The sequence below is a fragment of the Felis catus genome, chromosome B1, assembly GCF_018350175.1.
Source record: "Felis catus isolate Fca126 chromosome B1, F.catus_Fca126_mat1.0, whole genome shotgun sequence".
In the NCBI taxonomy this organism is placed as follows: Eukaryota; Metazoa; Chordata; class Mammalia; order Carnivora; family Felidae; genus Felis; species Felis catus.
Genome location: NC_058371.1, coordinates 185,154,606 through 185,169,491, shown reverse-complemented (window position 1 = coordinate 185,169,491; position 14,886 = coordinate 185,154,606). Strand labels below are relative to the sequence as shown.

Sequence of the window (14,886 nt, the reverse complement as noted above, 5' to 3'; positions counted from 1 at the left end):
GGCAGTATAGCTCAACCAAGGGGCTGAAATTAGTGCTGCTGAGCTGAAGCATGAGGTGACCAGTGGCGAGAGATGTGGCTGGAGAAATCAGTAGGGGCCAAATACAGGAGGGCCTAGCCCGCCATGGCAAGGAGGTTGGACTGGATTTGGAAGGCAATGGAAAGGTTGGAGCAGCTAGTGACACGATGAATTAGAAAAAAATAAATGAAGGGCTAACCATTCTACACCACACACCTAGGAACAGGGGCCTCTGAGTTTCCCAAGATGCCTGGTGTCATTATCGAATGAGTAATCCGGCTTTCGTGTTGACAACTGGGGGTGGGGGTGGGGGGAGGGTGGCTACGATTCACGGGGATCTGAAACAAATCAGCCCTATAACTTTAGATGCAAATGAGAATAAATGGAACCTCTGGGGCTCACTGAAGCTGGTGTTTTTCTGAGGAGGAGAGGCTGGATACTGAGATGGGGGTCTGCTGAACATTATGACATCTTTCCTGTAGCTTTTGGCGGGCGAATTACTTCATAGGCCATGAATATGAGTCACTAGATTCCAAACCTTGAGCAAGAAAACAAAGTCTGATAAATGTGTCCAGCTACTGGAATAAAGACCCAGGGCGCAAACAAATCACGAAGTTCAGACTGTGCCAATGCAAAAGGAGGCCCGGACCTGTGCTTAGTGGTGCACATGCACGCACATCCCCACCCTGAGTCCTGCACCTACTCACACGTGCATGCATACACGGTCACGTTCACATGCACCTTCCTTTCCCTTGAAATACCAGTTGCAAACATCGATCCCTAAAATACCACGTGTCTAAAAGGTGACAGAATTAAAAGAAGCAGAAGGTATATTTAGGAACGTTGGGGGGTGGGGGTAGCTAATGTAAGGGCGGGGGAAAGAAATAAAGTAAGAAAAAAAAATCAATCAGGAAGGGCTATAAATCCAAAAATACCATCTTCAAAATGTTTTAGTGTTCCGTGGATTTATTATGTCTCCAAAATTCCTGTAGTATTTTCATGGGTTTAAAGGAAACTGTTAAACACGTCTCATTTTATTCTCTAGAAAACCTTGTCCTCCTGTTACCACTTGAGGAAGTGACTAAGAAGGTCTGGCCCTTAATTATGGACCAAACACCTAGGTTACAGAACTTAAATCCTTTTAGTGGTGAATAAAGCCATACCAGAGGCCTGATTAGCTTGTCCAGTGTTAATTAGAACCCTTCTTTAGGCATTCTCTCCCACCCCCAATTTCATGACCCAGAATAATAAAGCCTAATTTTTCAAATACATATGCTATATCCAAGAGGTTTCAAAAAACACTTAAAGGCAGGTTAAGTGGAGAAGACGCTACAGAGGAAGACTTCCCACTTGGCCCCCAGACTGAGCCTCTCAAGCCAGCAGGAGCATAAAACCCTCTCTGTTTTGTTATGAAGAAGTCTCTGGAAAACTCAAGATACTTCGTGCATTTTTTTTTTTTTTTTTTTTTTAATGAGCCAGCGTCTTTCAAAATGGCGCCTTCCAATAACCAACAGCTCCCAGAAGCAGTGAATGCCACCACCATTTGTCAAGGAAATTTGGTAACATTGAAAAGGCATTTCCCAAGGAAGGACCTCCTCCCTGCCATGCAGTTTTCTTGCGTGAAACTCCAGTGGCCATCTCTATCAGGAGAGCTGTTTCTGGCAAGGAGCTGAACATCAATCTATCGTGGCCAAACAGAAAATTATTTGGGGGGACAGAATTAAACTTTGATAGTTTCTCTTCCTTTCTCTCAATTGTACTTTTGTTCATAGCTTCAGCTGGGAGAGAGAGCGCACACATTCAGTTTGGAGTTTATGAGTTCATATTTTATAATTAACGTTGCCAACAGGGGAGTTTGATTAATACCACGCAGCGGATTTTGAGCAATGTTCCATACAAATTGCCAAATTTAGCAATAAAATAAATTGGTTATGTGAACATAATTAGTAGGATGACTACTTAAAATTCAAAACTGAATGTGAATAATTCCAAATCATCTGAGCCACAAATCCATTATTTGTATAGAAGGGGGAAAGTATAGCGTTTGGGGTTTTATTTTGCCCTCAACCGCAATGTTATTCACCACCAAGCTGAACATAATGAAACTTCTATAATGGGTTGTGGCAATATTTTAGAGCAACCCAGAAGCACGCACATACGCGTGCGTGCACACACAAAGGCAATGTAATAAAGATAAGAAATGCTAAACTGTGAATTTTCATTGCAAATGTAAAAATCTATAACAAATTTTTCAGCAAATGCTGCATTACATTTTTCTGATGTGCTCTACATAAACCTCTAGTGCACAATTACATGGCAGAGCTTTTTCCCTTTAAATATTCACGGTACCTTATTGTCACCCTGGACTTCTGCAAGCCTTTGCTGAAGTTCTTTAATTTCTTCTCCCAGATGTGTATTTCGGTCCTGAGAATCTCTCAGTAGCTGTGCAAGATTAGCCTGGAAATATCAACATATTATGAAATACGTTCAGAAACACAGGAGTGGATAACATGTGGGGCTCTGCGAGGCTCACTGAGGCTGGCGTCCAGGCCCAGCACAACCACACAAAGCCCATTAGAGTAAACGCATACACGAATGTAGCAAGTGTGCAAATCACGCCTCTACAGCTGCATGGAGGCAAACGACGTTGGCCGTGAACCTCGGTGCGGGGACGTGCTCGGTCTCCAGGAGAGCTTCACAGACAAGCAACGGGGGGAGTCTGCCACATTCGACTTTTTAGAAAACGATTTTAAGAGCTCTGCACTAAAAATCTTGCAATGGCCATAGAGGTCAGTTCTTTTTTTTTTTTTTTTTAATTTTTTTTCAACGTTTATTTATTTTTGGGACAGAGAGAGACAGAGCATGAACGGGGGAGGGGCAGAGAGAGAGGGAGACACAGAATCGGAAACAGGCTCCAGGCTCTGAGCCATCATCAGCCCAGAGCCCGACGCGGGGCTCGAACTCCCGGACCGCGAGATCGTGACCTGGCTGAAGTCGGACGCTTAACCGACTGCGCCACCCAGGCGCCCCTTTAGAGGTCAGTTCTAAATGTTGAGCCAACGATCCAGGAAAAGCTTTATTTCCTTGTTTAGGTAGTTTTCTTCCCCTTCACAGAGAACTGGTTTAAAGAGCTTTTCTGTGCTACCTCAGGGTCTAGAATTTCAGTCACAAAATGAGGCAGCCAGAGAGGGGACGAGGGGTGAGCGACCACTGCCGGAATCGGGGCCCAGAGGCAATCCACCGGTCTCCTGGGCTGGTTTTCTCACCTCCTTATTCTCCTCTTCTGGTCCTGCAGTACCAGCATGAGGATGTCACCCCTTCCCTAGGATGTGTCTCCAGCTCAGACTCAACTCCCTCTGGCCCATGTGGATGGCTCTCCATTCACCAGCCTCCAGCTCTCAAGCCAGCTTCCTGTCACACCATCACTGCCTGCTTTCCCAGAGCACGTGAGCACCTCTTACCGGGCCCGCCCCCCCTTTCACGGGTGGCCCGAACCTGGAGATGCCGTCACGTGGCTGCACGGTTTGTATTTTGCTGGTTGCAACTTGCTCTGATTCTCGCCTTGCTTATAGCTTCTTACCTAAGCTCAGCAAGGAGACCTCAGGCTATTGTGAACGAGAGATTTTGTTCTCCACTTCCTCAGCATCCAGGGAGGGCTCGTGTTCCGGCAAATGTTTTAAGTACTCACGATGAGTAAATGAATGAAGTAAGGAGGGAAAGAAGCAAGCAATGAGAACATGACTCCTGGAAAGGAATCACTCAGCAATAGTCGTACAGGGGTTTCTAAAGATTATCTAGAAGATTCCTTTCATATTATAGCTGATGAAACCCACATCCAGAGACATTAGGGGACTAGTACAACTGCAGTGGCCAAATCTCCAAAAAGCTCAGTGCTAATACTTTGGAGGGGCGTCTGGCTGGCTCAGTCAGTACATGCAACTTGATCTCAGGGTCGGGAGTTCAAGACCCACATTGGGTATGGAGCCTACTTAAAAAAGAAAGAAAGTGGGGTGGGGGGAGAGAGAGAGAGAGAGGAAAGGGAAAAGGGAAAAGGGAAAAGGGAAAAGGGAAAAGGGAAAAGGGAAGGAAAGAAAGAAAGAAAGAAAGAAAGAAAGAAAGAAAGAAAGAAAGAAAGAAAGAAAAGAAAAGAAAGAGAAAGAAAGAAAGAAAGAAAGAAAGAAAGAAAGAAAGAAAGAAAGAAAGAAAGAAAGAAAGAGGAAGGAAGGAAGGAAGGAAGGAAGGAAGGAAGGAAGGTTGCTTTAAAAAATGTTAATACTTTTGAGAATACTCAATTACAACAGATACTTTTATAAAAAGGGAATGAAGGTGAGAGAATACGAAGAATAAACCCTGGCTTGGCTCACCCCTGACCCCACACTCTAGCTCATCTCCCATGTCCCATCTGTTGGGGTATCAGGTTGTCTCTACCCTCAGGGTCTCCCCCACTCCAATTCAGCTCCCTCCAAGCTTCCCTCCTCGCTGTTCCCCAAGCATATCAGGCATGCTCCCATCCCTGCACTGTTGCTCTGTACTCTCTGATGGGAATGCTCTCCCTCCAGAACACCTCTTGGTTCCCTCCCTCTCTCACCTTCTTCAGGCCTTTGTTCAAAAGCCACCTGGACCACTCGATCTAACAGTGCAACCTGCCTGCCTCCACCCTGATCTTCCAAGCCCCCTCTCCTACACTAATTTTTTCATTCATAGCCCACGCTACCTTTTAACACACCATGTAATCTAGTTCATGGATTGTTGCTGACTACTTATTTCCTGCCTCTTTCTCCCTACAAAAATAGAAGTTCCATGAAGGGCAGGGAACTTGGTCCTCTCGATGGATCTACCCCGAGCACCTAGTAGGTGCTCCATCAATATTTTCTAAATGAGAGACAATATGCTGAGTCTGGAGTTTGTGGTCTCAGCCTAGCGGGGAATTTGGAATAACAACAATACGTACCAACACTGAAGCCAGTGCTACGCACAGAGTCCTACGTGAAAACTGGACTCATCCCCACTGGCTAGATTTAACCAAGTCCGTGTGACTCAACAACGCAATCTAATTTTCTTTTTTTTTTTTTTTTAATTTTTTTTTTCAACATTTATTTATTTTTGGGACAGAGAGAGACAGAGCATGAACGGGGGAGGGGCAGAGAGAGAGGGAGACACAGAATCGGAAACAGGCTCCAGGCTCTGAGCCATCAGCCCAGAGCCTGACGTGGGGCTCGAACTCGCGGACCGCGAGATCGTGACCTGGCCGAAGTCAGACGCTCAACCGACTGCGCCACCCAGGCGCCCCGCAATCTAATTTTCAACCGCATGCGTGCAAAGTTCGTATTTTCTACTAACTGCATTCTGATTTCCCCAGCTCGCTGTTCTTACCAGGAAAATTAATTCCCATCTTACAGGTAAAAAAGCAAAAAGACAAGAGATACTACGGCCAATTGACTATTCTGGGAAATTTGTGGAAACCGGATGGATTAAGCTGAATCGCACCTTCTGCCACTTACCGGTTTGGGTGGCCGTGTGGGAATTCTTCAACCTCTGGGATTTCCCTGTCTGTAAATGAGGCTAACCACACATGCTTCATGTGATCCCTAAGCTGAATAATGAACACAGGGCACCTACCACAGTGCTTGGTAAAGTAGGTGCTGGTTAAAGGGTGGTTAGCTCCCCTTGACTGCGCCTGTCCAGCGGCTCCAACTCAACCACTGGGCAGACAGTTGGATAGATGTGGCCGAATGCGACCTTGGACACAACTGGCTCCTTTGCGATCCTGCCCCTTCACTGTTCCCTGTTCGTCCATTTACTTATACGGCAAGTATTTATTGAGCACCTAGCCTGCATCACGCACTGTTTTGGACTCTGAGGATACAGCAGCGAGCAGGAGCGACAAAACCCCTTGCCCTTGTAAACGTACATTTGAATAGATGATGTTAAATTAATTATATTATCTTGCCATAAAATACATAATGACCCAGGGGTTGGATGATGAGTGCTATGGAGAAAAATGAGGTAGGCAGACGGAACAGACTGTGTCCGAGGAAAGGGCCACATTTAAATCAAGACTAAAAGAGCAAAAAGAGTTAAGTGTGAGCCTTGTGGGTGGGAAGGGAAAAGTCTCAGATAGGGGGGAATGGCACTGGCTTCCCTCTCTCCCTCTCCTGTTACATCAAAGATCTCCATTAAAATTTTTTTTTTAATGTTTAGTTTTGAGAAAGACAGAGTGAGAGCGACTGGGGGAGGGACAGAGGGAGAGAGGGACACACAGAATCCGAAGCAGGCTCCAGGCTCTGAGCTGTCAGCACGGAGCCCGTCGCCAGGCTCGAACTCACCAACCGTGAGATCATGACCTGAGCTGAAGTTGCATGCTTAAATCGACTGAGCCACCCAGGTGCCCCAAAGATTTCCATTTTGCTGGGCAGTTCAAGGCCGCAAGAGCAGGCTGACCCCGGGCACGGGCGGTGAAGTGATGATTCAGTGGTTGCTTTTCCTTTCCCCGCCCCTCCCCTCCGGCCGCAGCTCTCCTTCCTTAGCGAAGCTATCCCCGAGGGGGCCGCCCCCACTTCCCCTCCACGGAACCCCAGAACGTCTTCCAGACATTAGCTCAGCAAGCATGATCCCTCCGCCACAGGCAGGGGAGCCACCCGAGGAGGGGCGGGGAAGTGGCGTCTCACACCCCCCCTGCAGGAGACACAGCAAAATTCACCTTCCCGGGACCTGCCTCCTCTTAGGCGGCAGAAGAGGTTCTGGGAGAGAAATGCTTGTAAGAGGACCGGTGGGGGAGATCAGGACGCCAACTGTTATCACGACGAACAGGTTGTAATGTATGGAATGGTTGAATCACCATTGTACGCCCGAAATAATGTCACAGTCCGTGTTAATTATACTGGTGTGAAAAGTTTTAAAAATTAAAATTAAAAGTGCCAGTGGAAACTTAATAAAAGGCTACCCCCACCCCTCCAATAAATAAATAAATAAATAAATAAATAAATAAATAAATAAATAAATAAATAAAACCCAAACAACAAAACAAACAAACAAACAAAAAACCCTTTCCTTTTTGGATCAACAGTGGCTTGAGAGCCCCCGGTAGTGGGCAGCCTGGTGTTCACTCGGAAGCCTGACGTAGCAGCTACACGGATACAAGTCCATCTGTCAGTGGTGAACCGCCTGCTCTCAGCCTCTAACCTGACCCAGACCAGAACTTTTGTAAAGTACGATAATCGATTACTAGAAAAATGAACTTAAGACGAAAGGATCAAACCCCAAGTGTTCGTTAGATTCAACGGACATAAAATCATGCTGGCAAATTGCCCTAAGAGTTTCTGAACACTTTCTCCACCTCTGTGCTTATCCCGCCCCCTGGCATGGTCCCTGGGCCTCACTTTGGAAAGCACTGAGCTTAACGAGCTCTCCTTAGCACAGGGCAGGGACCCCGTACCCCCGTCAGAGGTTCCAGTGCCACATGAAGCAGAGGACAGGGCTGCTTTAGCAAATAGTGACTTGCAGAACCGGTGATGGGACAGTTATTTACTCTGTAGGCAGCCGAAAAGCAATCCACTAAAGCGAAGTCAGGCATTTCTATGGTAGCTGCAGAATTAGGAGCACACAGCCTACAAGCTAGGTTTTTAAGTTTTAATTTATTTTTTTATTTTTGAGAGACAGAGAGACAGAGAGAGAAAGCAGGGGAGAGGGGCGGAGGGAGAGGGGGAGGAAGGGAGAGAGACAGAGAGAGCGAGAGCGAGAAAATCTCAAGCAATCTCTGTGCCCACCATGGAGCCTGACGCTGCTCAATCTCACAACCCTGGGATCGTGACCTGATCGGAAATCAAGAGTCGGAAGCTCAAGTGACTGAGCCACCCAGGCGCCCCCAAGCTAGGTTCTAGTAAATCTCCCCCAGCTTTGAAACTGACCTCTCTGGGAGGGCCAGGTGGGGGAGGCACCCTGCTTCAAAGCAGGGAGACTATAATTTTACATTTCACAGGCTGAGTTTCCTGTCAACACATTTCTTTTTTCCTGTTCAGTCTGTTGAGTCCTTCCGCCTCTTCAACTCCAAAACAGTAACTTTGGGAACCAGAACATGACTGTTCTGATATGGTACCTAATCCCTTGCCGTATACCTTAAAGGGGGGGGTGGGCGAAATAAAGAGAGAAAAGAAAAGAAAGTAGTACATTTCATCAAAGCACTCAAAATAGAGGAGAAAAGTTCACACAATTCTTTTGACCAAAAATAACACCCATGACTCACACACACTCACTATAACAATCCATCAAGCTAACACGTGGCTCCTGCTTATAATTTATCAGCTATGCAGAGCATTCTGTCTCTGTGTTATTGAGAAGGACTCTGTGACCATCAGTTTGCAACAGCAGCACTATAGAAAGGAAATGTCAGAGAAAGCGTGGCAGACAGGCTAACACTGGGAAGGAAAACCAAACTGAGAAATTATTTCCTCTAAGTCTCTGGGGCAGGAGGTAGCTTAAACAGCAAAACATAAAAAGGCTTAAAGAGAAGCCTCTTTTAAATATTCAAATCTAGCCAGGGCTGATGTGAAAGGGTGACATTTTAGCTCTGATAATAGGGGAATGAATACAGTGGAATGTATCATAGGACCCATATATCGCAATCACTCTTTCTGGCTGGAAGTTCAGTAAAATTGTGATGGGGAAGAGAGGAGAGGGAGATTTGATGAGGACATAGCTGGAACATTCTGGCACACCTTCATCAACGAACAATTCAACCCCCGATTATAAGCGATGTCTGCAGAAGCGTGCTTCCAAAGCCAGTCCTTGGTGTGGGCACCATGGCGCTCACGGAAATTCTCTCTGCACAGAGGTGAGGGCCACAGATCCCGATAGTTATGTGAAGGCAAAGATCTGGAAGTTGAGAGAGCAGTGTGGATCTCACACCCCAACCTTTCTGCCTTTGGGGGCAGAAATTCTCACCGAGGCAGAGTCCCATGGGCAGGGAGCGTCATTTTTCCGGCTTTCTTCAAGTCCCACTGTATCCTAAGCTCTAGCTTAGCTTAGTGCCTCTGCCACTAGGTCTCAATTCCCCTCTACGTGCCATAAAATATGTCAGAAAAGTTTACATTCTAGATGCGATACAGTTTTTTTTTTAAACTTACCAGAAGTGATGGGAGGGAGATTTTTTAAAAAGTAAATGATATATAACTTGGCAATGACAATTACTGTTAAGGACTCTTGCTTTCAATGATCAAGTGATCGACACTCATGCACAAGGAAGGTTTTCAGGATACTAGTTGTAAGAAACAGCCCTGGATCTTTTATATGGGAGGGAAAAAAAAGGATCCACTACATACCATTCTCCTTGACGTAAGAAAAGATGGATATGAAGGGAATCAGAATATGCCATTCCAAAATATTCCACTTGGCCATAAGGATATTTTGAGCTGAAGGCAATTGAGAGTCCATAGATAGAGACAGTTTCCTTCCGTCCTCCCCGTGTCTGCCTAAATGCAGGGCATAAATTTCCCTTTGTGAAGTGTTCCATCTTCTTCCATACCAGGAAGAAGCAAGAGACTCATCACCAGAGAGCAGCCCCTGACACCGATGAGTCTGCATAAACAAACCTTACTAAAATAACCCTTAGCTTCCATTAGTTTCCTCGTACATTTCCTAGTCACTTTCCCACAGTTTATCATCCCTTGAAGCCCAGACGTCCTTTCTTTTATTAAAACGGTATATAAGCCCCGAGTCAACGACTTCTTTGAGTCTCACTTCATCTATGAACTTTCCCATTCATGTAAAATATTCACAAAATTGTATACTTTTGTTCTTCTGTCTTTTGTCGATTAAATTTGCAGGCCCTTGTGTACTGAACCTAACAGGATAGAGGAAAAGCAAGGCAAAATAAAAGAAAGCGATAAAAAGCTTAAGGTTAACCTTCTAACCTTGCACTAGCCCAGACGCTGGGGAGAGCAGAAAAAGGGGAGGAGCCACATGTTTCCAACAAAGTCCTTAAATGATTCAGATCAGCAACAAGGGGGCAGGGGCAACATTCCAGGAACAATCTCTCACACCATCCTCAATCTCGGTAATTTGTTAGCTATACGGTGTTGCAATAACCTAGCCATGGAAAAGTTAGTCTCCATCATAGTGTAGAAATGATGTATACCAAAAACTCCGAAAACTTACTTCTCAGTTGACTGACATATCAAAACGACAATTTAAAAGCGGGAGGGAAAAAAAAATAAGTAAAAGTCAGAGAAGTAAAACCTTGACCTATGCATTTCCCGGAGAACAGTAAGGAAAAGAGAGGGTGAGTGGGAAAGAGACAGAGACCAGACTTAGAACAGGCTGCTCGACAAGGTGTTAAAAAGTCCGAGGCTCTGGACTCCTTACACCCACACCTTTGATAGGGGAAAGTGCTAGGTTAAACAAGAATGTTAAAAAAAAAAAAAAAAGTTTGATGAAACATCAAGTGTACCTGAGCGGTGTGATTGATAGCAAATTTAATGGCAATTTCTACTCTGCTGCTTTGGTCTATGGCGGCAACTGTGTTAATAGTAACAGACTGAAGCTCGCTTTGCTGAGCAAGGAACCCCCTATTCATAGCAACTGCCAAGATGTGACCTCTGCTACAGTGACAGTTTTCTTATTTACAAAAAACAAACAAACAAACAAACAAACAAAAAACCACCCAGCCAAAGCTCACTCCATACATAGTTTTTGGCTGTGCAAGGGACCCTCAGCAGCCTACTCCGACCTCATCATCTCAAAGCACACGCTTGCGAAGGAACCCATTTCCAGGCCCGCAGGCAAACAACACTCTTCAATAGATCTGGGAGGCTGCTGTTACGATGAACGTTCGCTTCATCTTGGCCATTAGGATTCTGCGCCTGCCCCTTAGTGTCCCCCCGCCCCCCTTAGTAACTCTCAAGTTGTCTGGACTTGTCGAGCCTACATTTCCTCATCTATAAACTGGGGGATGGGGGTGGGGTGCTCTCACCTTCCTCCCAAACCCCTCGCAAGGATTCACAGAACCGACAGCAAGATGCACTGGTGCTCAGAACAGAGTTGCTGCTGTCACGGAGATGTGGGAGGGCTCCCACAGGCTGGGCCTGCACTTCTTCCCAGTGTCCCTGGTGGGACAGGAAAGTCGTGCTATTCAAAGAGTCATGAAAAGAAACATCTCAAAGCACTCAAGATCTTTGAAGGAAGTTTTAGGTTCTGAGCATCAAACCAGGGCGCGTATACAAAGTTGCTCTGATTTGCAGTCACCGGGGAAGAAAAAAAGGTTGACCAAGAAGACTTTTCTACTGAAATAAAAGGCTCCCTCCCATCCCCCAAAGGGCCCCTGCATGCTCTGATTTCTCCAGGGTCAGCATTCTGGCACATGTCACCGTCTAAAGAAGCCATCACTCTACAAGGGAAGAAAGCAGAGACTCCCGCTTAAGCCAGGAGGAATTATCTCCCGTGATGTGTCAGCTCAAAATCAAAACAGGGGAAAACAAAGATGCGTTTGATTGTTTACTCAAGGAGGAGTTTGAATGGGGAAGATGTGCTGCTGTGACCCCAAAGAGTCCCATCTTCTAAGAATATTAACCCAAGATAATTTAAATTCCCTTTGTCTCCTTTGGAGGAACTGCTTGCTTAACAGAAGAAAAAGATTTCAAAGGTTGTTTGAGATCTGGTGATCTTTCAGTGCAGTGCAGAGAGGTACCCTGTGTGCGGATGTGCTGGGGGCACCAAGAACAAATTTTCATTTCGACCTCCCAGGAGAAGCGATTAGGCCATGGCTGTTGTCACGATTTCTTCACAGCTTCTGGAATGGATGGCTCGACATTGGAAATTGAGTTGTTTTAAAAAGGAGTCTAAGTTCTAAGGCTTTCTTTAGCCTCGACAACTATATTTCTCGAACTACAAACACGAAAGTTCTGGTCTGTCCTCTGTGGAGGAGACGAAGCAGGAAAGTTATCTATGGCCACACACTGGTCGCCACAAGAAAGAACACTGGCTTCCCAGGTAGAAATTTCTAGCTGCTTCTGGTTCTCCACCACTTCTAAGGAGAGGGCTTTGATTAAAGCACCTGAATGTCTGGACTTCCAAAATGGGTTGGATTCAATGTTGACTATGCTTCCTCCCCACTCAGTCTAAGAGTCGAATCTAGAACAAAAAAACCTGAACGAGAGCACTGAACTACGAGTTAGCTGACGTGGATTTTAGCTCTGCTCTGTTAACTGGTTGTGTGACCTTGGACGAGTCACAGGAAACATGAAAAACATTCACCAAGCACTCACTAAGTACCAGGCAATGAGCATTACAAGCAGTATCATACCAATGCCTCACAAGAGCTTTGTGAATACGCCTCGTTATGATGTTCACCTTGGAGAGGAGGAATTTGAGTCTCAGAAAGGTCAGGCAGCTCCCCTGTAATCCCCCCAGGCTGCAAGTGGAAGGAAGGGTGAAATTCGAATCAGTGCGACTGGACACCAGAACCCAGCCTCTTACCACCTACTGCTACCCAACGATGCGACCTTGCGACTTTGCGGAAGACCTAACTTGCCCGTGTGACTTCAGGAGAGAGTTGGGAGATCACGTGTGTACAAACGTGTGTGCCTCTACGGTCTCTGAAGAGCACAAAGCACTACAAAGGCTGGGGATGTGGTACTGGTTCCACCTACATTCGAGAAGAACCCTCAAATACGTTTATAGTCAGCTCAAGATGCGATAACAAAGTGCCACAGTCTGGGTGGCTTGCAAATAACAGAAATTTAGTTTTGCAGAGTTCCACAGGCTGACAAGCTGACGCTGGGGTGCCAGCATGGTCAGGTTCTGGTGAGGGTTGTGACTCCTTATTGTATCCTCGCAGCGCGGGGAGCAGAGCAGAGAGAGCGAGCTTTGTCATGACTCCCGTAAGGGCACTAATCCCGTTTGTGACGCCTCCACCTCCAGGACGTCATCTCATCCCAACTACCTTTCAGGGGCTCCAGCTTCTAATACCGTCACACTGGGGAGGAGCATTTCAATATATGAAAGGGCGGGGGGGATACAAACATCCAGTCCGTAACAGAATGATCAAGCCATCTGTCCCTCTGAGTTGCGCAATCAACGGGGGAAGGGGGCAGTAAGTAGAGACCAGAGAGATTCTTCCTCCTAAATCAAGAAACAAGGCTGATGGGCAATGAGATGCTCAATGTGGCCTCTCCTCCTTTTCCAAGAGGTGGATCTCTTGACCTCCACGTCCCATCCATTAACCCGACAGCTCGTTCTTGTTCCAGTGCCTTCTGCTTATATAAGATGTACTTGCTTTGCAGGGAGAGGGGTAAATACGTCACCCACTGGTTTGCCTTTGGGAGAAGCATGTAATGTGATATAGGAGGCATTAGGTCAGAGTGCAGGCTTCTAACCCCTTCTTCCCAGAGGAAAAAGTTAAGGAAATCATTGTGCTTCTCCCTTCCAATCCTGTCACATGTGTGCCAAAGCTGTTTGCTTCTGGCTAAATGGAAAGTTTCACTGTCACCAGTGACTAAGCATTTAATGGTGCATTTTCTTCCCCACAAGGAGCTAAGGAAGAAGGCATCTGAACACCAACTCCCCAAAGACCAGTCACATGCTTTCATAAATAAAATAACCAAAAGTAAATAAAATTGACAAAATATATTTTGAATGGGTAAAATTCTTTATTTTTCCAAATAATGGAACTATTCTCCATCACCCCCCCCCCACCACCAATATTTATCAAGACGTTTCCTGGCAATACTAAGCCAGAATTCTCTCTCTTGCATCGGGTTCTACATTTCTCCCCATCGCACCAGTGGCCATTGACATCCAATATATTTTAATTATTTTCTGTATTGTTTGTTCATAGCATCTGTACTACAATTAGGGTGATGATATTACTTATTGTCTAAACCAAGAGATTTTGGAGAGAGGAAAGGAGCACTAATAGAGATTATGCCATGAAAAACTGGAAACATTCCTGGAAAAACGAAGGTATGGTCACTCTAACTACAGTGCAAGTTCTATAAGCTCAGGGAGTTGGCTCTGACTTTTTCACACCTGTGTCTCCACTGTCTAAATTAGCACAAGACACCCATGAGATGCTCAATAAATAGGTACTGAGTCACGGTGGCTCTGAGCACCTGCTCTGAGTAAACTGCAGGGGTTCAAACTCTGCTCCAACACCAGTTAATTACCAACCCCTCTGAGGCCCTACGAGCCAGGAACCTCCTCTGTGGCCCGAGCGACTTCAAGCTGTCAAAGGCAAACAAAAGGGTCCCGACAAGGGCAGTGGTAGACAGATTCGACACACTAATATACAATTGATTAAAAAAGAGGATAAGGCGGAGGAAAGGATGATAAATATTTATTGGTGCTCACCCAGTGCCAGGCACCATGGTGAGGACTCTGCCTGCACTCTCTCATTTGTTCCTTACAGCCACACTGTATGGTGGGTACCACGTGGATTCCCATTTTATGGATGAGAAAGCTGAGAATTGGACACTGAAAGGAACCTTCCCGAGGCCACACAATTAGTTTCGTGGGTGTTACGGCCGGCTTCCTAGCAGCCCTTCTATCCTGGGTGATTAATCTAAGCCAATTAACATATGATATTCTCAGGGCAACTGGGTGGCTCAGTCCATTCAGCGTCCGACTCTTGGTTTCAGCTCAGGTCCTGGTCTCACGGTTCGTCAACTCGAGCCCCGCATCGGGCTCTGTGCTGACAGTGTGGAGCCTGCTTGGGATTCTGTGTCTCCCTCTCTCTCTGCCCCTCGCCTGCTCGCATTCTCTGTCTCTCTCTCTCAAAAAATAAATTAAAAAAAAAATTAAACAAACTAACGAACCAAAAAAAACCATGCGAGACTCTCCTAGTGAATGTTAGTAGACCAGAAATGGTAGCATGTCCTA

At 46.0% G+C, this 14,886-nt stretch overlaps 1 protein-coding gene across 11 annotated transcripts in view; it reads right to left on the bottom strand.

Moving 5' to 3' along the window:
• CCDC149 (coiled-coil domain containing 149) overlaps positions 1-14,886 on the bottom strand; it is a 100,641-nt gene that overhangs the window by 46,256 nt on the left and 39,499 nt on the right. For 10 of the 11 annotated variants that reach the window (XM_023253246.2, XM_023253249.2, XM_045056530.1 and 7 more), the window contains exon 4: positions 2,368-2,475. The exons of the other annotated variant lie outside the window; for it this stretch is intronic. In XM_023253246.2, the coding sequence (XP_023109014.2) occupies positions 2,368-2,475 (108 nt within the window). The remainder of the gene's footprint in view (positions 1-2,367; positions 2,476-14,886) is intronic. 11 annotated transcript variants of the gene reach the window in all.